This window comes from Cyprinodon tularosa, unplaced genomic scaffold (assembly GCF_016077235.1).
Source record: "Cyprinodon tularosa strain WSP-4 unplaced genomic scaffold, ASM1607723v1 ctg512, whole genome shotgun sequence".
NCBI classification, from domain to species: Eukaryota; Metazoa; Chordata; class Actinopteri; order Cyprinodontiformes; family Cyprinodontidae; genus Cyprinodon; species Cyprinodon tularosa.
The window spans coordinates 488,893-514,846 of NW_024039244.1; the positions used below are offsets into that span (position 1 = coordinate 488,893).

The following is a 25,954-nucleotide window of genomic DNA, read 5'->3' on the forward strand; positions in this document are numbered from 1 at the left end:
ATCTCCCTCTCCACATCCTGACTCGTCTGTTGTAACGGTGCTGGATAAAAATCGGATGAACGTGGGCAAGGACCACCATTGCAGCTGCTGCCTCACAGCGAGTCCCCATCACTCCCAGTCTGACAGCCTCACTGCGAGCATCCTGCATGTATCTGCATCCTGAGCAGTGCTGGTTGTGCAGCAGGATAACGACGAGGTGGCGAGAGCTGCATGGCTCAGTGGCAGCAAGAAAAAGAGGAAGGAGGGGAAAAAAGGGAGGAGGGGCTGGCTTTGGTGAGCTAGTGGGCTTCCTCTGCCTCACAGACACATTTTATTGACTTGCTAATTGGATGAGGCTCTCGGAGGAGAGGATGCAGTGACCAAGAGGAGCTGCTCTCCAGAGGAGGGACACAAGCGAAAAAAGAAAGCCCTGCTCGGGGTCCCTAAATCGAGCTACTTAATCTCCTTTTTTTCCCTCCTCGCTTGCAGACATTACAACAGATGTTTTTGAGTGTCTCGCAGTGACCCTCACGCCGAGCTTATAATTATATACGGATGACATTGTCGAACAGAGGCTCCTGTTGCCAGACGCTTCGTGACAACTGAACCATTTCCATTTTTTCCTGTTCCCTTTTTCCTTCTTTTTTTATATCTCAGTCTCATCTACTGGAGCTATTTTTATCAGCCTTCTTTTAAATGCCATTTGATATGAGCGGCGATGGCTGGATGAATTCCTCATCACATCAAAGCTACATGAGGATGTGAATTGAGCTTCTTCAGGGAGACAAAAAATGAAGGTATGATCAGAGGAAACGCTAAAGACATACTGTTCTGAAGTAGCATTATTTGACCTGAAATGATTGAAGAAATACAATCATCTGAAGGTATTGCATATTTTCTGATTTGCAATAGATGTTTTTTGTCTAGATGCACGGTTTCTATAAAAAGTAGATCTACAGGGAAGGATTATGAATGAATCAGTGGTAGACGCCGGTAGTAACGGTGTGTCCTGAGCAGAATTAATGAAGGCATTTAAGAAAACACTGTAGACTTGTTTAATCACCGGGTCAGAACCTAGCAGAAATTAGCAATTCAATTATACATAAAGCCCCTCTCATTCAGGGGTTTAAAGTGAGACATGTAGTGCTATCAAGTTCAACCAGTATCAGTTTGATCTTATGTTTCTTGTGTTCCCCTTTCCTCAGTCTTGCCATGACTGAGGAGTGTAGATGCTGTGAGGTCAGAGAGCAGGTGCCACTGTGCTCAGGTCTGCCGTCCCAATGAGCCAAGCCGGGAGCACGCAGAAACGCACCACTTACCTCATCTCCCTCACTCTGGTAAAGGTTGAGGCAGTGCCAGAGGATGCTGCAGGAAGCCAGACGGAGGGCCTTCCAGAGGGGGAAGGGAGCCCTAGGAAGAAGAAGAAGGAGGAGGTGGTAGAGGTGGAGGCAGAGGAAAACGAGAAGGAGGCTTCAAGTCATGTCCCTGTAAAAGAAGGATCTTTGTTTGTGGAAGTGGAGCATGATGAAAAAACACCGGTGGAGGAGGAAGTGGAACAGGTGCAGGAAAAGCATTGGAGTGCAAATGAAAGCAGGGATAAGCCTGAGATGAGGGAGGTGTGTGCACCCCAAAAAGACAATGTACCTGTTGAAAAGAGCAGAGAAGCATCTTTTGCACAGCCACCTGTCAGGCAAATGGTCAAAGTATATGGAGGAACTATGTCTGAGGGAAGCGTGCGCAGAGAGGGACTCCGCTCAGATGCCTTACGGCCCAAGACGGAGCTCTACCGAGAGCCTCCCATGATGTTCCTGAAGGGCGAAAACGGAACGGACTTGGGCGGCCGCTCCCGTTGCAGCCTCCCCTTCACTGTCCCGTCGCAGGTCAACCATCCACCACCTGTCGTGATGAGGTCCCATGCAGGGAGTAACGCCTCATATTCCAGGGAGCTGAGAGAGACCAACACAAGCCTGTATCATCCAGCTAAAACTCTAGATCGAAGGGATAACCGTGGCGGGGACCAGTCTCCCTTAGTGGCAGCTACAACTCTGGGGCCTTACAGGGCGTCCTGGGCAGACAGTGATGGCAGGGGCACGCTCATTAGGCCCGGAGTCCCCATCAGTGGAGGGTTTTCAGGTGTGATGACCCGAGAGAGCCCTCAGGGGGAGAGGTATAAGGCGGTTTCTGTCTCCTTACCGGCCCCCCCTGCCCCCGACGTGTGCAGGCCTCCAAGGAAAGGAACAAGTTGTACCCTTGACAACAGCGACCTGCAGTCTTACTATGAGGACCCGAGAAAAGTAAAAGAGGGCCAAGGAGGAACTATTCAGCGGGCTCCTCCTCCTCGGGATCGCAAGATGCTTAAGTTCATTAGTGGGATTTTTACCAAAAGTACAACAGGTCCACCAGGCACCAATACCACTCCTCCTCTCTATCCAGCTGTGGACAGGGGTTCCAGCGAAGAGGAAGGTAAGACACTGTCTCACTAAAACACCACCACACCTTATGGAGATGAAAACATCTTCAGAAAAAAGAAAATTATGAATCTCTTTCAAATAATCGATTCTATCAGTGTGTTAACTTTCCTTTCTTAGACTGAGTGGAACCGAGCATGCTCCCAATGGCCTGGACTGCTTTTCTTGCGTTTTGAGCAGTATGGTTTATTCATGCAATGCAAAATGTTCACTTTTGAGGGCAGCACATATTTAATGATACAAATAGCTTAACAAGGCATGTTTTCTTAACTTTATCAAAGTGTACCCAGGTTTTAAAAAAGTTATACATTTCAAAATGGCTAAAAGGGATTTTCTAAATCCTTTCAGAGATCCAAGAGAAAGCAAAGGAGCCTCAAGCATTTATGTGCCTTTACCTACAGCTGCAGTGGTATGCCTCTCCCTGACTTGTTGCTGTGGACTAATGATTAGCTGCTAAAGGAAGAATCATGCTTTAATCTCTATTATTAAAAAAGGTTCTCATGGCAAAATGCATGGAAAGTCATGGCAAACTTAAAAAAAAGCCCAATAATCTCTCTATTTTACAGTAACACATTTTTAATAGTAGATTTGGGACACTTTTATTGGCATGTCTGTGAAGCAGCCGGGTGCAGGGTAGCTTCCTGAGCAGAAAGCCTAACTAACTAGTTATCATAGGCATGTCCAAAATAGGCCCTTGAGGGTTGCTTTCCTACAGGTTTTCCATGATTCTCGGCTTCAGCACAGCTGATTTAGGTGATTGCAGGTCAGCAAAACCCTGTTAATTGTCTTATCAATGGAAATCAGCTGTGCTGGAGCAGGAAAATCTTTAAAACCTGTGGGACAGTGGTGCCTGAGGTCCAACTTTGGACATAACTGAGTTAGTTATCCTATAAAGAGAAGACATTAAAAACTGTAAGTTTTGAAAAATAACAAAACTTTCATTTTTGCAGGTTTATTTATATTTTTACAGGAGACCGATGTATATCAAAATCACAATTGCAGTAAAAGGTGTTTATAATAAATTAACTATTACAATCAATTTTTTTTTTTAAATCAAAACAGGAACATTAGCTGCTAATATGTCCTATTTTAGATAAATCCAATTAGATGCTTCTACAGAGTTTGGTTTTCTGTTTGATTAACATAAAAAGGGGTCCCTGTTAGCAGTAGGAATTTTCATAGCAGCCCATTCCAAATGCATCATTATTTCAACTACAGCTTGCAACTAAAAACGTTACATGTGAAAATATGAAAGAATGTGGATATAAAGTTATAGCAGACTTAAAGCCTGAACCATGAATGTTTTCCTGAAATGCTTCCGCTTTAAGTACCCATTTTTCAGGCTTTATAACCATTTTACCGGAAATGTAATCAGACCTATGATCAGATATGAACAAACAAAGCTTTTAGATATTAAAGCGAGACCTAAACTGCTTTTGTTGTGAATGTGACTCCACAGATAAACATTCAGTATTACTTCCTGAAGAGCTAAGCACTCAGTATTAGTTTGCTACTTTTCTTTTTTTTATTCTTGTCTTTTAAACAATCAAATATATTTTCAACATGTAACACATGGATGAACAGAAAATTAATATGACTCATTTTTTTTTTATGTCTTGTAATTATCTAAAATGAGAATAAGTATAAAATACCCTCATCTTCCAGCTGCTCTGATGTGTCATTATCTTCAGTGTGGGATCATTTATTAAATATTTTCTGTAAGTAGAAAAAAGAAGCAAGCTTTATTACATTATTTTGGATCTCATTACAGGCACATGGTATTTGACTATGCATAGTCGTTACCAGATAATGGTCCACCATAGCCTTCTGAGCATCTGTTGCATGGTTTAGTGCCATAATCATAGCAGTTATGAAACCATATTATATATATGTCCCTTTGTTGAGATGTTTGTTTCACATTTGACATTGCTATACTACATAATCTATTTCTATACTATATAGCTCTGTTTGCACTGATTAGATTATCTCACCTCTACTACCAAAGATAAACTAGCAGCATCTTTAGACTACCCAACTTATAACAATCAGATAGCTGTAGTACAGTCTTAGATTTGCAGCTTTAAACCTTCAGCCCAAAAAGGGTCAGACAAACTTCCCATTTTACTCAGTTTTAAATGCATGTCACAACATAATTTGGAAAAAAAAATAGATCTACCTAATTTTTCTATTTTGAAAAAGTAACAGTTGGGGTTCTAGAAATGATCCTCTTTTTCGTTAAACAGCAGCGAAAGCGATAATAAAGGAATAACCCATTCCTAGTCTTGACTTGTCTTTTTGTTTAACATAAAAAAAACTGTAAAATCTAAATTCCAGGTTTATCTTTTTTGGTAAAAGTAGGATTTTGGCAGATAGATATGTCTTAACGGCCTATATTTATAGTATTGCCACAGTAATCAGAATAATCAAAATACTCAACTTATGAGGTTGATAAATGATAAACTAAGACTCCTTTTCACTGTTATTTGCCCCATTCTGAATCACTCACTTTTTGCTGTTCATTAATTCATGCTTTTCTGAATAACGCAAATAAAAGATGCAACTGGTTCAAATGCAAGCAGCACAACAATATCTTAATTTTCTGCTGTTCCACTTAAATAATCTTAGACAAAGAGCATGAGATTTGAGTGAGTGCTGAATATAATTTGTTGGGAGTAAGTGGGACATGAATAATTAAGGTTGGGGATACACAGAGCTGTGTTCATGGCAGGGCGAGGGGAGCGGGAACCTGCCACTTCCTGCTCTGTGCGTGGGGTTAATCAGCCTTCAAATGGAGTCTATTCATTTGTCAGAGTCATGTGGGGTTTAAATGTAAAAGTAAACACTCCGTCAGCCCTATTGTCACAAATTGCTTTTCACCACTGAATAAACTCAGTTGTTTTTTTCTAAAATGAAATAAACACAAGCAATCAAATTTACCCCAAAAATTTAGCGGTGAAAGAAATGTGTCAAAGTGTCATGTGTGCACAGGTGGACATCACATCTGAGTGCCTCTCACTCTAAGCTCTGTCTCCATGAGAGACTGTTTATTGTATGGAGACCCAGACTGGAGGCTTCTGGAAAATGGGGTTGCCATGGCAACAGCAAGCAGCCAGAGATGCTGCTTGGTCTGCGCTGTGACGCTCTTGGTGGGGGCGATTGGGGCGTGGGGATCGCCCAGAGATGGAGAGAGCATGATGATGGTAGTGGGGGGGGGTGTTGGATTGGTTAAAGTTAGACCCTGGCTCCCCACAGAGCCGGCGCGATGCTGCCACTCGGACCAGAACATCGTGACCCCACAGTTTCCTCAGTGTGACTAAGCACATTGTATTTGTGTCATTGCCTCTGCTGGTACAGAGTCTGCAAGAATGCACACCTGCAAGCAGTTCCTCATTGTGAAGCAGAACGTGTTTGTTTTTCTGAGGCCCAGCCTCTTATCTGCAGACAGACAATGTTCACTATGGCACTGTCTAAGGGTTTTGGTCCCTTACCAAGGTATCTCTCTTCCACAGCTTTGTTAAAACACTTGACTACGCCTCCACTACAGATATATCCCTAATACATCATGTAGTGTGTAGCATAAACCTGTTCAGATAGCTTCCCTGATCTACAATGCCTCCCAAAAGCAACAATGGCCATTTAACTGATGTTAAACCATTCCTTTTTTTCTGAAAGAATAAGATTCAGTTCAAGCAGCTGCTGTAAAAAGTTGACAGATTTGTAAAATGAGTCCAGCTGTTTATTCAAACCTCTGAATAAATACTTCTCTTCTTAGAGATCATTGGTGAACAAGCACAGCTGATAGTTCAAGGAGCCAGTTATAGTGACATTTAAAGCAGCGTTAGATGGTAGAAACAGCACTTCAATGCTCTGTAGCCCATGGTAACTCTGTGTGACCTGCAGAGATCCTCCGCATATTTCTTTCAAGGATGAAAATCAAGGAGGAAGCCACTGTTGTAAGGCAGCCTTTAAAAGAAAGGCATCTGCACATAAAGGAGAGGGATACAGCATGCTTATGGAATGTGTTCTGTTTACATGAGAGCAAGTTAAAACTACCAGTGGCTAAACTACCAGAGTGAGCTTATTTGTTTAAGAGAATAGCTGATCTTGGACTAAATCCACCATATCGTGGTGGCAGCATAATGCGGTGGGGATATTTTTCCTTACCTTTTAGGGGCCACTCTGTTGTAGGATGTACTAGTTTGAGCCCCCTGCTTCATCCAAATGAGTCGTCGTGTACTTGGCCAAGCACTCAAACTGCATTGCCTACCGATGTTGGTCAGAGGGCTCGCTGTAAGGAAGCCTCACTTCTGTCAGTGAGCCCCAGGGCAGCTTTGGCTAGACTGTTGCTTGTTGGAGAATGACTCAATGTAGATCACTCCCTGAGTAGAAGAAAGAAATTAAGGTTTTAAGATGTTGCAGCAGATGAGGTCTCAAAACACAGTGGCAAAACATGCAGCAGGCAAGGTGTAACCAAAGGTGGTATAGGGCAGGAAATCTCATGAGGCAAGAGAAGCAACACAAACACAATTCAGCAAGGCAAACACAGATCATTGAACCTTACTTCTGATCTAACCACCTAATATGTATGAAGGAGATAGAAATAAGATAACCACAAAAAGTAGAACAGCAGATTAGTAATATCTCTACAACATTTGCACAACCAAAATAGACCCCATTAAACTAAAGCTGATTTAAAACTGTTTCTGTTCTCACCACTTATCTAAAAAGTTATATAAAAACATGCAAATATTTTTTTAAGCATCAAGTCCTCTCACAAATATGAAGTATGTGTATACTTTTTATTTTACACCTGTTATGTGCCTGTCTCCAGCAGTCTATGGGCAAGAGGCAGGATACACCCTGGACAGGTGGCCAGTCTGTCGCAGTGCAACACGGAGACAACCATGCACACACACCTAGGGCAGTTCAGAGACACAATTTATCCTAACAGTCATGTTTTTAGACTGTGAGAGGAAGACTTAGTACCCAGAGAGAACCATTACATGCTGGGAATTGCTGCAATGCAACAGTGCTACATGAAATGGAGGATGGGAATTGTAGAGTGTGCTGCTATATAAGGGTAGAGTAAATTAGGAATCTGTCCTCGTCTCTTATGTTCATCGCCTTGATCATTATCAAGCATCCTGGGCTGAGTGTTAAATCAGAATCAGAATCAAGTTTATTGCCAAGTAGGTTTGCACATACAAGGAATTTGACTTGGTGTTGTTGGTGAAGACAAAAAACAAAATAAGATAGAATATACCGGTATGCTATAATGCTTTGTACACAGTCTATGAAAGATGTTCAAATAAATTTTAGCAGAAATCAGATAGATAAATAGATTAGGTCAACATCAGTTGGTGCATCTGCTTATGGTTGTATGGGTTTAGGTATCATTACATATACTATGCTGCTATTTTTAGGTAGCACTGAACCAAACACTACCAAATTTCTGTATGAGGTCAACATTGCAATATCTGGGTCACACCCCTTTTCTTGTCCAAATTAATTTTTTACGTCAAAAGATCAGTATTCTTTCCTTTGATATGGCAGATCATTTTTCAAGTTGCACATCCATTATGTAAATCTCCTGCTGCACCAAAATCCCAAGGCGTGTCTCTTTGGATAAAGATCTGGTGACTGTGCAGACTCGCTGCCGTCCTCAAGAAAATACTTAGGGATAATTCGAGTTTTGCAACGTGGTAACTTATCCTGCTGCGACGAGCCATCAGATGCGGGGTCCATTTTAGTCATGAAAGAATGGACATGCCCAGCTGTAATACAGACACTTTTTAGAATATATTCACTGTTCAGATAGAACAGAGGAGCCCGAAGTGTTCCAAGGAAATATCTCTATTTTCATGTTGTTTACACTAAAACCAGAACCTACTATATTGATCTATCAGACAACATCTTATTAATGTGTAAATGCCCTGTTTATGGGAACCTGCGAGTCTCAATTATTTCGTAATGAATTCGTAATGAATTGGACTGTCATCCAGTGTGGCATTGTGCTGCTATTGGCCATCTGCTTGAGGTCAAATCAAATTGAATGCCTACATTACAACGGACACACAGGAAGACAAATTCTAAACCAGAACACAAAAAATTAGATTTGCATAATATTGGTAACAGAGCTAATATATAGTCTATATGAGCACAGTAAAGAACCACTTTAAAAAATTGAATGAATCAGAAAAACTTAGTTTTTTCTCAAGAGAAAATTTTAGTAAATGCAACAAATCAGGTATAGGGAGCTAAAAAGAAGGAAAAAAGAAAATGGAATAGACTTGAATTGAGTTTATTAAGGAAAGTTGGTGCTGATATCCCCGATAATAAAACTTTGGGTTAGATCTAAATTAAAATAATGTCATCTTTAAAAGAGAGGTGGATGAACTACAATTTTAGTCTAAAAATGAGAGGCATCTCCTTAGTAACCTTTGGTAGACTGGAACCTGTTCAGAGTGCACCTACCTCCATGTTGAATAGTTTTATTTTAACACTTTTCCAACCAATTAAAAGATACATCAAAAATGAGCTGCTTATATCCTTTGGAAGACTTGGTTACAAGAAGATTGTTTATGTAATGTAAAGGCTCTGTATTGGTCTGACAGAGAAAGTAGTCTCATTGAGACCAATATCTCCCCCGACTCAATAAAGTTTCATGAAAAAGTCGATCCCTCCAATTATATTTCAAACTCAAGAAGACATTTGGTCCAAAAATGGCTCTATAGCTTATCACTCAATAAACAGAAGAACTGAGCTCAATCTTCCATTTCTGCAATAAATTTACAAAATGAGATCGAGTTTGTTCTACCGATATGACTTTAAAATGAATAGATTAAATAGAGGATATTTGACTTTAATCGGAGATAATCACAGCTGATTTGCTGAACAAACAACAGTGTGGGTATTTTTCCTTTAGTTGACTTGATATTTTTCCTTTAAAACTTAAAGACTAACTAATTATTTTTTATTATGATTATCCCTTGTTTTTTTCTGGACTAAAGAAATTTAGGCACTGAGTACAGGCCTTCTGAATGCTTTCTGACTGACACAGACTGGAACATGATTGTCTTTAAGGTTGTTGAGATGGAAGCTGGAACTATCGGAGAAAACTGATTAATGTTAATCAAGGAATGGCACCAACATTAGCCCACCTTGCCTTCATGACACTTGTTTCTGCTCCACCAAAAGGGAGAAGGGGGCTCTAACAATCAGGGGCCCATAGCAGGCTGCTAATACTGCTAACACTACATCCACATGAATGTGCATTCGCACAAGTCAAATTCACATGCACACCATCGAGAGAGAAAAAAGTGGGCATGGCCCAGAGTGTTTTAAAACCTAGATAAACAACAAAATACTTTTGGTGCATCAGTATAGGTAAAAACAGCATCTGAAATGTGTTTTTCCTCTGGCCTTATTTAATTAGTACTAGAATGACCTCTGTGTATCTAAAATGTTGTTTGTGAAGTCAGATTACCTTGGATCTACAGAGTCATTTAGTGCTGTGGTCCGAATAGATTTAGTCGAGGAGGAAAAGTAGAATTGCGTTTTATGGAGACGGTTCTTTGTGGACTTTTCTGGTTTGAAAAATTACCTCACACATAAAAAAAATAAAAAATAAAAAACTGAAAAAACAAGACACTTTTACACTACATTTTCTGGCAGTTGAAGCTCAACACCAACATACTATTTTTAACATGAAAAGTCAGATTTATCGGTAATCCCTCCTTTACTATATACTACCCCCCACCTCTGAGGCGGACATGGCATGGTGGATCTTGCTCTGTCATCAATCTCAGGGTCCTGGACTAAAAAAAACCTTGAAGACCACCAGTCTAAGGTGTCAATTGGTTTGTCTGGATGTACAACAAAAGTGCTTGTCGTAATCTCAACTGGGAAAGTCTCTGTAGGATCTGTTGGCAGCATTGATAAAATGAAGATTTACTTAATTTGTTTGTCAGGGAATGTACTAAATCAGTAAGGGGGGAAACTGATATTTATCCCAAGCAGTAAATTAACTTTATACATTAAATCAGCTAATTTTTTGCTACCTAAAAGTTGTATCCATCCATCCATCCATCCACCCACCCACCCACCCACCAGTGGGGTCACGAGGGGTGCTGGTGCCTATCTCCAGCTGTCTACGGGCGAGAGGCAGGGTACAGCCTGGACAGGTCGCCAGTCCATCGTAGGGCAACACAGAGATAAACAACCATTCACGCACACACTCACACCTAAGGAGAATGTAGAGAAGCCATTTAACCTAACAGTCATGTTTTTGGACTGTGGGAGGAAGCAGGTGTACCCGGAGAGAACCCACGCATGCTCAGGGAGACCTAAAAGTTTTCATGTTTGTTTATTTACTTTCTTGCAAATCAATCTACAATGACCCAACAACAACCTTCTCAATATTTAGTTTGCCCTTTAATATGTGAGCTCACTCAGCTGAGAAGAAGAGAATATTCAGAACAATGTAATATACCAGTGTCACCATGTCAAATCCTCTGCTTACATTCTGCCTCTTGTAACATATTGAGTCCCTCATACATATTTAATTGTCAATGCTGGGTTTCATTTCTGCATGAATAATTTCCCTCTGTTTTTATTGCCGTCAATCTCTCTGCTTAGTTGTGTGCACCAGCAGTCAAGAATGGACCATGAGTCAAACTGTTCAAGAGCTTCATCTGGTAAGCCCAAGGGTACCGTGTGGCTTTTGCAGCGGGACTTGATACTGGATTGATGTTTTGTCTGTGTGTTCTTCAGGGCGTGTTGGGAGGACAATGCAGTGGGAAGTCTGCCCTCGTCCACAGACACCTGACAGGAAGTTATCAGCCGGAGGAGAACGCAGAGGGTTAGTTTAACATCTTTTTACTTCTAGCTGTTTTCTCGTTAGATTGCCATTTCATCATCTTGTCACTTCAGGGTGTTTTAGCTGGACAAACAGGATCAGAAGGACCCAAGGAGGAATGCAGCAGAGAGCTAAGGGGAGAAAAATGTGGAGACGTCTTAAGAATTTAGGCTATAAAAAAAACTTTATATGCTTTAAGTATCTCTCAAGGACCTAATTCATCTGAATATCACTTTTTGAGCTGAGCCTCAAATCCATAAGCAGAGTTTGTAGTTTGTCACGAAAATTAAAGAGACAGCAATATGTAGAAGAAGGGGCTCTGATTGGATGGGATTAAAATGAAACATTTTGGTTTAAATGTCAGTATCAATACTTGTGTATGCACCAGTAATGACAGCGTTTATTCTGACCAGGGCGTCAGTACATTAAGGACGTTCTGGTGGATGGACTGAGCCACCTACTGATAATCAGAGAAGAGACAGAGCTGCCAGGGCCTCAGGTGGGCTGCAGACTGATTAAACCTGATCAGAATAATCAACATATTCTACACATTTCATGGTTTTAATCGTCTTCTTCCTTGTGTCTTAGTTTGCCAGTTGGGTGGATGCAGTCATTTTGGTATTCAGTTTGGAAAATGAAACCAGCTTTCAGGAAGTTTACAAATTCTACCACCAGCTTTCTCTGCACCGGCCCATCACTGAGATACCTTTCGTAGTTGTCGGTACTCAAGGTAGGCCACCCCTGCTAAAGTATGTGCAGGTTTTTGTGGATGGGACTTTTTTTTTGTGTGTTTTTATTGAACTTTATTCCTTTCTCAGATAAAATCAGCAGCACAAACCCCAGAGTAATTGATGATGCCAAGGCACGACAGCTGTGTTCAGATGTGCGGCGCTGCACTTACTATGAAACCTGCGCAACCTACGGCCTCAATGTGAACAGAGTCTTCAATGATGGTGAGTGTTAACATTTGATTTGATGTTGCTGTTTTTTCCTTTTTTGAATTGGAATTAAGTTTTTTTTTTTTTATTGATTCAACAGCTGCTCAAAAGATTATGGCAGCCAAAAAACAAGCAGCTTTACTGGCTTCCTGTAAATCTCTTCCGAACTCTCCCAGTCACTCTGGAGGCTCCACCCCAGTATCTGGAGTCTTCACAGGACAGGTACACTTACTGTAATTCATTCCATGTATGTTTTAGGTCAGGTTTTGAAATAGCTGTTCGTCTCCCTCCTCTTGCTCAGTGTTCATACTCCTTCCTCCCCTCTGCTCCGATTCTCTCCTCTCTGTAGGCTAGTAACGGAGGTCAGAGCAGTGACTACTCGTCATCGCTTCCCTCCACTCCTGTGATCAGCCATAAAGAGATTGCTAGAACCTTGAGAGGGGAGAAAGGGGACAGTGGCGTGCCTGGGTCGGTCCGGAGCGTCCGCAAACGCACACCTAGATTTGTTGTGAGTGTAGCACAAACCTCGATTTTCCTTTTTTTTCTCCTTACAGGTAAACTAGAATAGCTCTGAAAAGTACATTTATTTGAACAGTACAAGTTTAAAATCCTACATCATATATAATATATATTTATTAGACACACATTTACCAGAAGCCTCCCTCCGATATATATATATATATATATATATATATATATATATATATATATATATATATATATATATATATATATATATATATATATATATATATATATAAATAAATTATTAAATGTATTTCTGGCAACCTTTTTTTTTCTATTGTTTTGCATTGTAGAGCTTGATGGAAACAGAAAAATTTGACTTCATTAAGCAGAAAATAAAGCTTTTTAGGCTTGTTTATGTTTTTTTATTTTCTTTGAAAGAAAGTAAATGCTCTAAAGAGGATATGGAAAAAAATGTTTTTCCAATAAACACAGTGAATAGTTTCCTGATATGACTGATCAGCTGTTTCCACCTCCACTGGCATCCTGAATGAAGCATTTGAATTACACTTCTTTCTTGATGTTTTCAAATGGCATTAACTGTTGCTAATACTAGCTGACACGATAACGTAAAAGTTGCCCATTTATAATAAAATCCCTGATCTGTGTTCTCCGCTAGCTTACCAATTCTACTTCCTGTTTTTACTACAGCCAGACTTAACATCAGCAAATGACGGCATTACGTTTTGCATCGCTTCATCAGTTTTCTGCAGTCGATAGAAAGGTGTCTAATTCTATTTTTGTTTTTGCTTTTTAAGAGTTCCCTCAAAATTAACAGTATTTGGATTAAAGCACAGCTGCTCTGGATTCTTTGATGGTGAGCTAAGATGGTCCTGCTGCAGCAAAGTATTCCCAAACCACAATACTTCCACCTTAGTGAGGCACAGTTGGTGTGAAGCTCTTTCCATGGAAAGCTGTATTTGGGTTATATCACAGATTTTTTCTTTGCTGATTTTCTAATACTTCAACCTGTCTGTTTATCTTCTTAGTTAAAACAATTTTAACGTGTTAAATGTAGGTTTTATTTAGCACCTAGTACTTTGCGCTCAGGTTAGCCTTGGTTACACAACCTAGGCTGGGCATGTTGGTAGTTAATTTTAATGTCATCCATCGACTATTTCCCATACAGTGAAAGGGCTGGTGTTGATCTGATATGTCATTTTGAGATTCTTAAGTGGCCAATAGGTGCAAACGTGCCAAAAATGAATAAATGTGCAGCAAATACAGACATTAATGAAAAAACACAACAATACACAAATGCACATGCAACACATGCAAAGACAATGTAGAGACGAGTGAGTTAAGAAAAGCTGCTAACTAGCTTCAGATAACGGATGTGCTCCACACCACTAGGTGGAGATGTTATATAGCACTATAGACCTTTAGCCAATACATAAATGGGATGCCCAGTGTTTAAAAAGGGTTATAAAAGATAAATGTCATTTTCTTTCTTCCTTCCAAGTTTCCTCTGGGCGGGGATCAGGTTTTTACAGAAGGCCTGATTTGTGGACATTCATTTGAAATACATTTCTATTGTCTGGTCCCATGAGTTGATTATAATCGCCCCCCAGTGGTTTGGAGCACTTCCGTTACTATCGCATGTTAACTTTTCTTAACTTGCACTTGTTTTTTGCTACTAGCTGTATTTTTCCTCAGATTGTGTTTCTTGTGTTAGTGCATCAGACTAAGTATGTGTGTGTTTGCTGTACTTTTTCTATTGGTTGCACTTTTGTATATCTGCAGCAAGTTTGCACCCTTCTTCCATTTGTATTTTTATAGAACAGGAATTCCTGTTTTATAGTTATATTTCATGTAAGTATATGTCTGACAGTAATTTTTTTACAGATGCTTTCTTTAAACATCTGTATGTTGTGTTAAAAAATAGGCTATGTCTCTACACCTTGAAGCTTTCTTTTTCCAGTTCTTTTCCTGAAAAGAGATCACCCAGGACAGACTCTTTAAATAACATTTCATAACTTGTATGTATTTAATAAGCATGAGACATGACAACAGATTCTGATAGAAATTGTAATCTTACTCAGATCAGAGAAGCTGCTTAGAGTTACAGAAGGCAGCTGCTTACCCCCAGGCTCAATTCTCGGGAAGTGGCCCCAAATAACGGTTAAAGAGGCATTTTATTCATTTCCAGTCTGCCACATTGTCACATTTTATATCACACACGTTAGCAGATGATGAGACATCCATGGCTCCAGCCTTATCAAAATATTACACTTTGTTCTTAGCTGAAGGACATGTTCTCATTCCATTCCCAAATATTTGCCACATACATTGAAGAATATAGCTGTATATCCGATTATAGCTGTATATATGTTTTCCATATAGAGGAACAGTCTTAATTAGATAAACTATTGGGGAAAACATCAGTTCTGACACACAACAGGCAGGTAATGTTAAGGTGTAATAAACTCACACATCATCAATGATAATTATCCTAACAGTTGTACTATAAGTTTGATCAGAACTGTAGCTGTAAAGTTGGATCAAAAGTGCAGAAGGTTAGATGTGACCTTGTATTTTTCTGATGTTACTGCTCTGTGCAGCGCCAGCCTTTCCTATCAGCATCATCTTCCCAGCTGATGTAATTTCCCCATTATTGAATAATAATCTTAACTAATTACTCCATTCCTGCCAATGATGCAGCTTTTCCTTCCCTCTGTGCAGGGCCGCAGAGGCAGCGACTCAAACAGGCGGAGTGCAGATTTTAAGGGCGACTTCGGCAGCGGGAGATTCATCCCCATCAAACAGGTAAGATACGGATTTCTTTGTGATACAGGAACAGATAATTGTATCTGATGACCCCCAGCTGAGGTCACGAAGCCAGCAGTTGCTGCAGGATATGTGAAGGTAGTTTGTCATAAAGAGCTGCAGTCTCTCATGCTGGTGTGTTAAAGGGACGGTGGGTGTTTTTGGCACCCAGTGAGTCTTCATGGCACCAAAATATGTGACAATATAGAAATATATTTTCCATTTTTAGTTGTCTTTTTTTAATCACCATCAGGGCATCTTGCTAAAGCGCAGTGGGAGCTCGCTCAACAAAGAGTGGAAAAAGAAATATGTCACTCTATCCAGCGATGGCATCCTCTCGTATCACTCCAGTGTCAATGTGAGTCCCAGTGTTCCAACTCTGCCCTGCAAACCTTTTCACTGAAGCCTGAGACTGAAAGTCTGCTTTATGGCTTTGTCAGGATTACATGCTGAACACTCCTGGGAAAGAGATGGACCTGCTTCGAGTGACTGTTAAGGTCCCCGGAAAGCGCCCCCCTCGTGCTGTACCGGCATGCCCTGCTGGGCTTAATGGTCGCGCTAAAGATATGCTGGGACCTGAAGGTAAAGGCTCCAGTTTGTATACCTACAGAAGGAATAAAGAGAATTTTAGATGCCTTCACAAGCAAATGCATGTAGTGCACCTTAATTTATCATATTAGACCATACATTTACAGGCATCAACATTCTAAAACAACTATGCTAAACATAAACTAAAAGTGCCACACACAAAAAAGACGATGGATGGATGGATGGATGGATGGATGGATGGATGGATGGATGGATGGATGGATGGATGGATGGATGGATGGATGGATGGACAAAAAGACAGACAGAATGATGGATGGACGGACAAAAGGACAGAATGATGATAGATGAATTTACGGATTGAAGGACGGAATGATGGACAGATGGATGGTATCATGGATGGACTGGATGATGGACAGATGGATGGTATCATGGATGGACTGGATGATGGACGGACAGACCTATGGATGGATGGATCCATGAAGGAACTCACACTGCTCTTACTTCTGCAATAAGCACTCATTTGCTATTGCATTCATTACAACGCTGCTTCAGTTTATTGAAGTATGAAAACTTCTCACAACTTAACGCCTTCTCTCCACTAGAAGTTGCTATGTTAAAGTTCATCTTTAGACTTTTACTAAAATAAAAGTATAACTACTCCAAATGAGCTCAGACATTTCTAAAGAAAGAAATTCAGCCAGAATAATGTAACATGCATGCATTACTTTTAAACTGCTTGATTTCTGACTCCCTTTTGTGGTAGATTTGCTGATGTACTTAAGTTGACTGTCTTGATGCATGACCCAGTTTCTTTCATGCAGCCTCTGCTGTCAGGCAGATGTTTTTCACATTTGACTCTGCAGCTTTTCAAAGCCAGCTAAGCCTCCTGATCATTGTGACTCACATCTAGTAAAAAAAGAAAGTTAGAAGAAGCAATTATTGCAAATAGCTTAAATCATGCAGATAACAGGTTAATAAACCCTAGTCAATGCCTTCATTGTCATATATATGGGCTGCAACTAAAAACTGAACTGAGATATATGCATACAAGGCCATTGCAATTTTTGAGAAGGGCTTTGCACACTCAATTGGAAGGGCATTGTAGCAGAGCAGTCTTAAAAACGTTACCAAAGGTAATAATAAAGATAAATGTGAACCTATAATTTATGCTGATCTTACTTTGCAGTTAGAAATCCTATTTCTGTCATTGGTTTAGTCAGTACAAGTGGCCTCCTGCAAATGGAGGAGGTTGAAGGATTGGGCGGGGCTTTATTCCTGAGAAGCAACATTGGTGTTCAGCGCTGCTCATCCACACTGTCCAACCATGCCCAAGGTGTTGGTGAGTAAAGCAAAGCATTTCTTTGGTCCAATGTTGTCGTTAAAACAACGTTGCAGCAATCAAATGTATAACTTTTGACATTTTCTTTCTGCACTCTTGGGGCCAGACTCTGCAGTCGAGGGAGTCTCCAGCTCCTCATCTACCAAAGATGTTGGCTCAGCCTCCCCGCTGACCGACAGGAAGAAGCACCGCAGAAAGAAGAGCATGAATCAGAAAGGAGACACAGCTGTGGGCCAAGCAGACGGTGCAGTTTTTTAATTATTTTTTTCATGCAAACATTTTTTTCTTGTTCTTTCTAATGCATATTGCTGCCTGGTTTAATATGCAATAAAAAATGTGTCGATTTTTGTCTTTTCAACATTGTGTTTGTTCCTTTTTTTAAATTGCAGCTAAACGGAAAATGTGGAAACTGAAAAGTTTTGGGAGCTCCAGAAACGTAAGCAAAACAGGTAATATCTGAGTATACCACTACATGTTTTTAGAAATATTTAATTTAAATTATGTCCAATTGCACTGAAATATTCAGTTATTGTGCCTCATAAATCCAGCTTGAATATTTAATCCTGCCAGCTAAAGTACTTTGTACTGGACATAAAGAATTGTTGATACTAAAGAGTGCTTTTATAAACAAATCAAAACTCCAATTCCATTCAAGAACGTTGGCCGACAGGCTGAGATGTTTGTTATAATAGCTTCAGGTTAGAGGTTTTTATTCAAGGACCACCCTGTGTCTTTCTCCATCCATGTCATCTTCAGCTCCAAACAGCTCTCAGCAGAAAAAAATTATCCCCACACCATAACACTGTCACCATCATGTTTCACGGTGGGGCATAAAATGTTAAGGATGATGTTCAGTATAAAAAGTGGGTATAATCTCAAATATACCTTTGTGGATAACCCTGCTTGTCTCTGTTGTGTCAGATGAAGACAACTTTGACTTCCTGGTTGTGTCGAGCACCGGCCAGACGTGGCACTTTGAAGCCCAGAGTGTGGAGGAGAGGGATTCCTGGGTACAGGCCATTGAGAGCCAGATCCTGGCCAGCCTGCAGCTCTGTGAGAGCAGCAAGAACAAGGCAAGGACAAATCCACAGCTTAGGACTAAGTCTGTGTGTTTAGCTAATTTAATGTGAACAGAATCCTTCCAATTAATTCCTAAACTTTGTCATTTTAAGCTTCACTCAACATTTATTTAGCACATTTCATTTATAGTAAAGATGGATCACAGTGCATTACAAAAATCTAGAAGTATACAGGCAGAGATACTAGCAAGCCTCCTGTCACCACCTGACCACCCACACAATAAAGTAGATGCACACTCACACAGACTCATAATTGGCTGTGGAAACCAAGGAAACGCTTCCTGTAACCATAGGTGTCTGCAAAGCTTGACAGATAACCATATACATTTTAATGGAAAACTAAGGTGTATGTAACAAAAGAATAAACTTGAAAGCATGGCAATGTTTAGAAAAAACAATGATCTATTTGTTAAGTGCTCAGTGGGGGCACCACAAAAACTGATTTAAAAATAAATCTCTCACCGATAGAATGAGTATTTTTGTCTTTGACATAAAATAAGTAGATATTATGCACCTCAATTAAGATAAAGGGGTTTCCTTGTTTTTAAAGTGATTTATCTTACTCCACCTGCAAATTGTCTTGCTTACCTGCTCAAATCAAGGTACCGTACTATACTTGCCCAAAGAAACGTTGCTCTTGAATCTTAAGTCAAAAAGCAAATCAGGCTGATATTTATAGGGTAAGACCACATAAAGAAATGGAAAGCACAGTTCTTCAATCATTTTTAGTGAATGCAAATAGGTGTGTTGATTGCTTCTCATCTCTAACCTTCTGTTTTCCTGCAGGATCGCAAGAACAGCCAAAGTGAAGCTGTGGCACTACAGGCGATCCGCAATGCGAAAGGGAACAACTTCTGTGTTGACTGTGATGCTCCAAGTTAGTATTAATCCCTCATGGCTCCTTTTCTGTTATTTTGTTCTCTGCCACAACACTATACCTCTGTACATTTCTGTCTCTATGTGGGCTTTTCATATCCGTTTACTTTTCTTCATCAATCTGAACTTATTTCTTTTTTTGAAATGTTATGTTTGAAGCTGATTTCTCTATTTATGCCTTTTGCTGAAAAAAAATAAACCATATTTAAATTTAGATATTAAAAGTTAGTAGGGAGATAAAAACCATGACTCTTTTTTTCAATGTCAAACTTACTGCTGGGATGCCAGCTTTTCAGCATGGCAAATATACAGTCTGGAAATGGACTGCAAGGTTGGCAACAGATGGGATCCTGTGGGTCACATCAGGACTCTGTTAATTTTATGCATACATTTGATGAAGGAAATCTTTGGTTCAAAAAGTTGGACCCATATGGGTCAGATCCATTAGAAATGTAAACTTATGACCCAAACTGAGCTCAGTTAAGACCTATTATAACAGGGGCCCTGCTGGTTTTGCTGATATGGGCTGTTTTTAAACAATCCTAATGGACCTTAATGTGACTCCAAACCCGCATAGGGTTAGAGTCTGAACAAGTGGGCAATCAAATGAATTTGTGGTAATTTTGATAATCAAAAAAAAAAAAAAAAAGGACAGAGCATGATCCGACTCCAGCTCTTAGACAATCCTTAAGAAGCGTCCAAAAGAAAGAATCTCATTAATAATGATTCTGAACCAGATTGATGTCTCATTCTTATTCACTGTTTCATCCCTGAAGATCCAACATGGGCCAGCCTGAACCTAGGGGCTCTCATATGCATCGAGTGTTCTGGGATTCATAGGAACCTGGGGACCCACTTGTCACGGGTCCGCTCGCTGGCCCTCGACGACCTGCCGAGGGAGCTCACCCTGGTTCTCAGCGCCATTGGCAACCACATGGTCAACAGTATATGGGAAGCACGCACAATGGGCCACCGGAAACCAGCACCTGATGCTACACGGTAAATAAAGTCTGTCTGTACATTTTTGCTCACTGGTTTGTCATAAATCCCCAACACCTCACCTTTTTTTCCTGTCTTCCTTGTGGGTCTTTCTTAGAGAGGAGCGGGAGTCGTGGATCAGAGCCAAGTATGAACAGAAACTGTTTGTGGCGCCGCTGCCTCCACCCACACCCAGCGAGGGCCCAGACATCAGCATGTCGGGCCGTCTTCTGTTGGCAGTGATGGAGCACAATCTGTCCAAGCTGCTGCTCCTGTTGGCCCACTGCACAAAGGAGGACATCAACGCCCCTCCCTTCCTGTCGCTCCCCTCCAGGTCGCTCCTGGCCCTGCGTCTGCCTGGCTCTGCCCTGCACGCTGCCTGTCAGCAGGCTGATGTGGTGATGACGCAGCTTCTAGTCTGGGTGTGTTTTATTTACCCAGTATTAAATGCAGTCTCTTGCTACTATATATATATATATATATATATATATATATGGACTTTAACTAGGTGATTCCAGCACATGAAAGTCAGCATGTCTAAAGCCTTAATTGTAGTATTTTAGGATTATTGTCCTGCCGGAAATCTAACCTTCCCAGTTTCAACTCTTTTGCGGCCTCCAACATGTGTTTTGAAAGAATTTGTGTGCATTCATTTGCATTCATCTTCCTACTAACTCCAAACAGCTCCTCCGCCCCTGCTGAAGTAAAGCACTCCTTCAGGATGATGCTGCCACCACTATGTTCCACAATAAAGATGGTGTGTTTAGGGGTTCGGTTTTTCACCGAATGTATTCCAAGCATTTTTTTTTCTACTTTGAACTTTGACCGAAAGCACCTTCTCCCACTTTGCTGTGTCCCTTACATTACTTCAGGTAAAATACAAAGGAACATTTTTTGCAAAATCTTCCAAACAATAGATTTGTTGTATGTAGACTCTAGTTATCCTTTTATTAGGTTTTCCCACTTAAGCGGTTGATCCTAGCAGCTCCTGCAAAGCAACCCAGGTCTCTTGACTACTCCTGTGATTAATGTTCTCTTGACTTCTAAAGATAATCAAACTGAATTTCGTTGAAGGGTACAAGAATAAAATGGGTGTAGATACAGCTGCACATTGTGTATTTAAGACTTTTATGTGTGACTATTGCTGGTGAGTCATTGTAAATTTTGCTTTCCATTTATAGAATACAAAGATCCTGTCAAACTATGTTGTACTTTGTGTTATGCGACAGAATATGTGGTGGTTTAGAAGCTGTTAGTATTGCTGCTAGAGATGCACCAATCTGATATTAATATCTGTATCGGTCCCAGTGTTCAAAATTATAGATCTAGTGTCCGTGATAATGGGCCTTAATCATAGTGGCAGACTTAATATGTATCATACTTGTTTGTACTGAGGGGTTTATGACGGCTTCGATAGGGAGTGGCGGCCTAGTGGTTAGGGAATTAGGAAATAGGGCTTTGAATCCTGAGATTGTGAGTTCGATCCCCCGCTCCCACAGACTGCCACTCTGGGTCCCTGAGCAAGACCCTTAACCTCACACTGCTCCCTGGGCGTCTCACAATGGCAGCCCACTGCTCCCCAAGCGGATGGGTTAAATGCAGAGAAGTAATTTCCCTCTGGGATTATTATTAGAGTATATAAAACAGCATCAGTAATGATGGTAATATTAAAACACAGCTGTGGTGTCAGGAAAAGTATTGGGATCCGCAGTAATTAAAGTAAGCATCGGAATCAGATTTGAAGTGAAAAAATTTGGATTGGTTTTTCTCTGCTTTCTGCAAAGCACTGTTGATACATATTTGTCATCCACCCACTTTAACCAGATTTGTTATCCTCCGTTTCCGTCTCCAGTATGGCTGTGACGTCCGGCACCGGGACGCCCAGGGTCAGACGGCGCTGGCCCTGGCTCAAAGCGCTGGAAGCCAGGAGTGCGTCGACATCCTGCTGCAGCACGGCTGCCCTTGTGAGCCGGCTCCCGTTTTCAGCACCACGGTTGGATTTGCGTCTGCTGTGACATCCAGCTTCCCTGCTGCCATGACGCCAAGCTTGACGGTCGCCACCACGATCAAAATCACACAGAAGAGCAGCGGCGCCAACCTGGGTTACAGTACATCTAGAAGAGCTGTGTCATAAAGCGCAGAGTGTTTTTTTAAGTTAGTGTGTCACTGCTTCGCCCTCGTAGAGTCCTATCCATCCACACGGACAAACTGACAGATACCATCCACCTAGAGTCAGATGAGATTTTAGGAGGTGTGCGTGTTTCAGGGATGAAAACTGGAGAATACACTGTGCTGGGCTGATCCCCCCCCCCCCCTCCCTTTTTTTTTCTGGCAAAATGTCTGTGCATTCAGATTTAAGTAGAATGTACTAAACTGTTTACCAGAGACATATCTCCTCATGCAGTCATTGCTAGGCGATATTCTCCACTCTATTATGAGTGGAAAAGCGCCTTCAGGCCTCAAACTGCTTCTCTGAGCAGCCAAAGCCCAGAAGTATAAGAACTGCAATACGTTTACTAATCTGAAAGTGGGATGTATTGAACTCGTAGCATAAAAAGATTATGGCTAATGTTAATTCTGACAGTGAATGTGAGTTTTAGATTCCTCGGAGCTTGTCATTAAGTGCATAAATTATGTTATTTGTAAGTTGATGTGAAATATGTTAGTGGCTGGGAAAGGGGATAAAATAACTGTATAGAGAAGCGTTGATAAAACGGTAAAATACTACAAATTTCAAAGTGTCTCATTTCCAGTTTATTACTGTATGATTTGTACAGTTGTTTCTGTGTATAAAACATACAGAGGTTAATCATTGCTGTTCAGAGATTACCTGTACAGATTTTTCGTTTTTCCCGCTTAACTCAGATTTGTTTATTTTTGCCTTTTGTCTGTTCTTGGTGTGTCTGATGTAAAACATTGTACATACAGCTGTAGCTCATTGGTAAAGTGACTATAGTACAAGATATGTGTTCAGTGATGTGAAAAAGTTTTCACCACTTACAGATTTCTTTGACCATTGCTTTTTGTCGCACTTAGATATTTCAGATCCAATAAATTCTACAAAGAAACATGGGTTTACGCAAATTACCACTTAAGAATGTTTTATTTGAAACAGAGAGAGAGAAAAAAAATCTAAGCTTAATTTGGAAACTCTAGCTTTTTTTCAGCAAGAACTGCCTTTTAAAAATTCTTGATGTATTTGGATTTTGGTCTAGATTTTCTCTAGATCTTTTGGAACGTTAATTTTAGGGGAATGTTTGGGTAAATCTGAGGTGGAATTGCTAGTTGCCGTGGATACTTGGTTTGCTGCAGTGTTTTGGGCCTAAGGTGCCAATCTGAAGGCTGGACATTCTTCCTTAGAATAATTCCTGTTTGCAACTATTACAGCAAATCATCCCAGTCTTGAAGCAGGAAAGTAGCCCAGATCATCACACTCCCACCGCTATGCTTGACTGTAGGAGTAATATTTATTTCTGATATATATAGACCTTTGGGTTGTTTGTTTAATTCCAGATGTATGAGGACCAACGCCTTTAAAAACATTTTTTATTGAGTCAATCGAATATTTCAACTATCCATTGAGCCATCATGTTATTTTTTTATCAGTGGTGGTTGTCTCTTCGAGCTTTCCCATTAGTTTGCTTATATTTAATTGTTGAATAAACACGGACCTCAAATCAACATGAATGGAGTTTAGATGTTTTCTTTCCTTTTTTTGCTTGTTGGAATTAACAATTGCCAACAAGATTACGGCTGTTTCATGTTTTCTCCATTTGTGAATAATGGTTCTTCTCTGTGGTCCAAATATTACACAAATGTTTTTTGTAACTCATTCTCAGAAGGTTGAATATTTTTGTGTTCTTATTCTTAATTTTCTGTTCTTGGTGTGTTCCTTTTAGATAACGTTTAACGTAGTTCATTTTTTTTTCTTAATTACGTCCGTTTTAAGTGTGCCATGTATACAGGGTTCTGCTGTAAAGCTATCCAAAGAGCTTTGTTTAGATACTGTTGTTTCCCTCAAATGAAATAATTAGAACAATTTATTTACTCAGATCACCACTGCTTGATGAAAGGAAAGTTTTGATCTTGAATTTTAAGTGTGGCAAAAAGCTAATAGCATTCTGTAAGGCAGAAATACTTCTTCTCATCACATCACACAACTGAGATGACTAAATAAATGAAATGACTTGGTTTTTGACTGAATGTAGATAAACATTTACGCTGATGTGTTTTTTTTTGTTTTGTTTTGGGTTTTTTAAAGAGGATACAATTTTTGACTAATGTTCCCGGTGTGAAGACTAGAAATTAAAGGTATACTTTATATGATAACAGCTTTCAAATGTATAAAATACGCCCTTCGAATAAAGTTTCTAAGCGACTGAAAACATACACGCAATAGAGGAATGTTCTCCAAATGTATTTTAAATCTAAGAGTATCTTATATAGCTATCAACCCTAATGCAGTACTGGAGGTACTTCAGTTGTGACCAAATGCTGGCCTTTTTTATTTTCTGCAATTAAGCTGTTCTCTCTTGTTTTGTTTTTTCCCATGACCTTTTTTTTTAACCCATTCAATAAATCAAAAACAGTTGTTCTTAAAACTAAATGGTCATTCTTCTATGCTGTGCTGTTTTTGTAATTTTCATGTGTTCAGATTTTATTGATTTTTTTTCTGCTAATAAACTGAACCACTGTAAAATAACGTTCCTTTATTTGGACAAACCTCTGTTGAACTTTCCTGCAGATAAAGGAATTATCTGCAGGTCCCCGACCCACGTCTTTCTAAGTTGCATATATTTAATGGGAGTGTATGTGATACAACACATTCTAGTGAAACATTTTCAATCTTTTTTTTTTCTTTTTTTTTTATTTAAGTATAGAACATTAGGGCCTCAACCGGTTTCAGGTCACCAAAAGTCAATGCTTTGTAGAACTCCATTTCTATTAAAACTGCAAGTCTCCCAGCATACCTCTGTCTGTATGTTTAGTGTCAACGTTTTTTTAAATGTTTTCAAGTCTTTTAGAGGGTTTTTTCCCCCTAATGGTCACTCTGTATTCAATCCTCTGTTAGCTTCTTACAGTATCTGCATAAATATCGCTGCTAAAGAAAAGCATCCCCCTCAGCATGATACTGTCTCCACCATGTTTCACCTTGAGGGTTAGGAGTTAAAAGTGTCTGTTTTCCACCACACATTGAAGGGTTTGTTCATTGATGAAAACATTTAATTTTGGTCATGTCTCACCACCTTCTTCAACTGTGTTTTCTGCATCCCCTCCATGTTTTTTTTTTTTTTTTTTTCAGCTTTTTGTCTTTACACTGTCACAAGTACAGAGCAACAAAATTCACAGTTGCAGTGAGGGGTTAATGGTCTTTTTACTTAGGGACCCAGAGTGGCAGTCTGTGGGAGTGGGGCTTGAACTCAGAACCTCTGGGATCCAAGCACAATGCCCCAACACCCAGGCTGCCATTCCCCCCTTAATTGTGGAAAAGGTTATAAGTATAAAATAAAGGCCTCCTATTTAGCAAAATCTGTTTTACCTCACATGTTGAACAGGGTTGTGTTGGTTCCTTGTATAAAATCCTAAACTAAGTTTTGTTA

At 40.1% G+C, this 25,954-nt stretch overlaps 1 protein-coding gene across 1 annotated transcript; it reads left to right on the forward strand.

Annotated features, from left to right (window-relative positions):
- On the forward strand, positions 1-24,579 carry LOC119795487 (arf-GAP with GTPase, ANK repeat and PH domain-containing protein 1-like). Its single transcript, XM_038303518.1, has 20 exons — positions 1-776; positions 1,185-2,442; positions 11,085-11,143; positions 11,220-11,307; positions 11,718-11,803; positions 11,893-12,034; positions 12,123-12,257; positions 12,343-12,464; positions 12,592-12,750; positions 15,450-15,533; positions 15,787-15,891; positions 15,974-16,115; positions 17,299-17,421; positions 17,528-17,665; positions 17,811-17,870; positions 18,343-18,494; positions 19,287-19,377; positions 20,153-20,375; positions 20,473-20,776; positions 22,207-24,579. Exons 2-20 carry the CDS (start codon positions 1,260-1,262, stop codon positions 22,486-22,488), a joined length of 3,678 nt encoding a protein of 1,225 aa, XP_038159446.1. The 5' UTR covers positions 1-776; positions 1,185-1,259; the 3' UTR covers positions 22,489-24,579.
- The last annotated feature ends 1,375 nt before the right edge of the window (positions 24,580-25,954 follow it).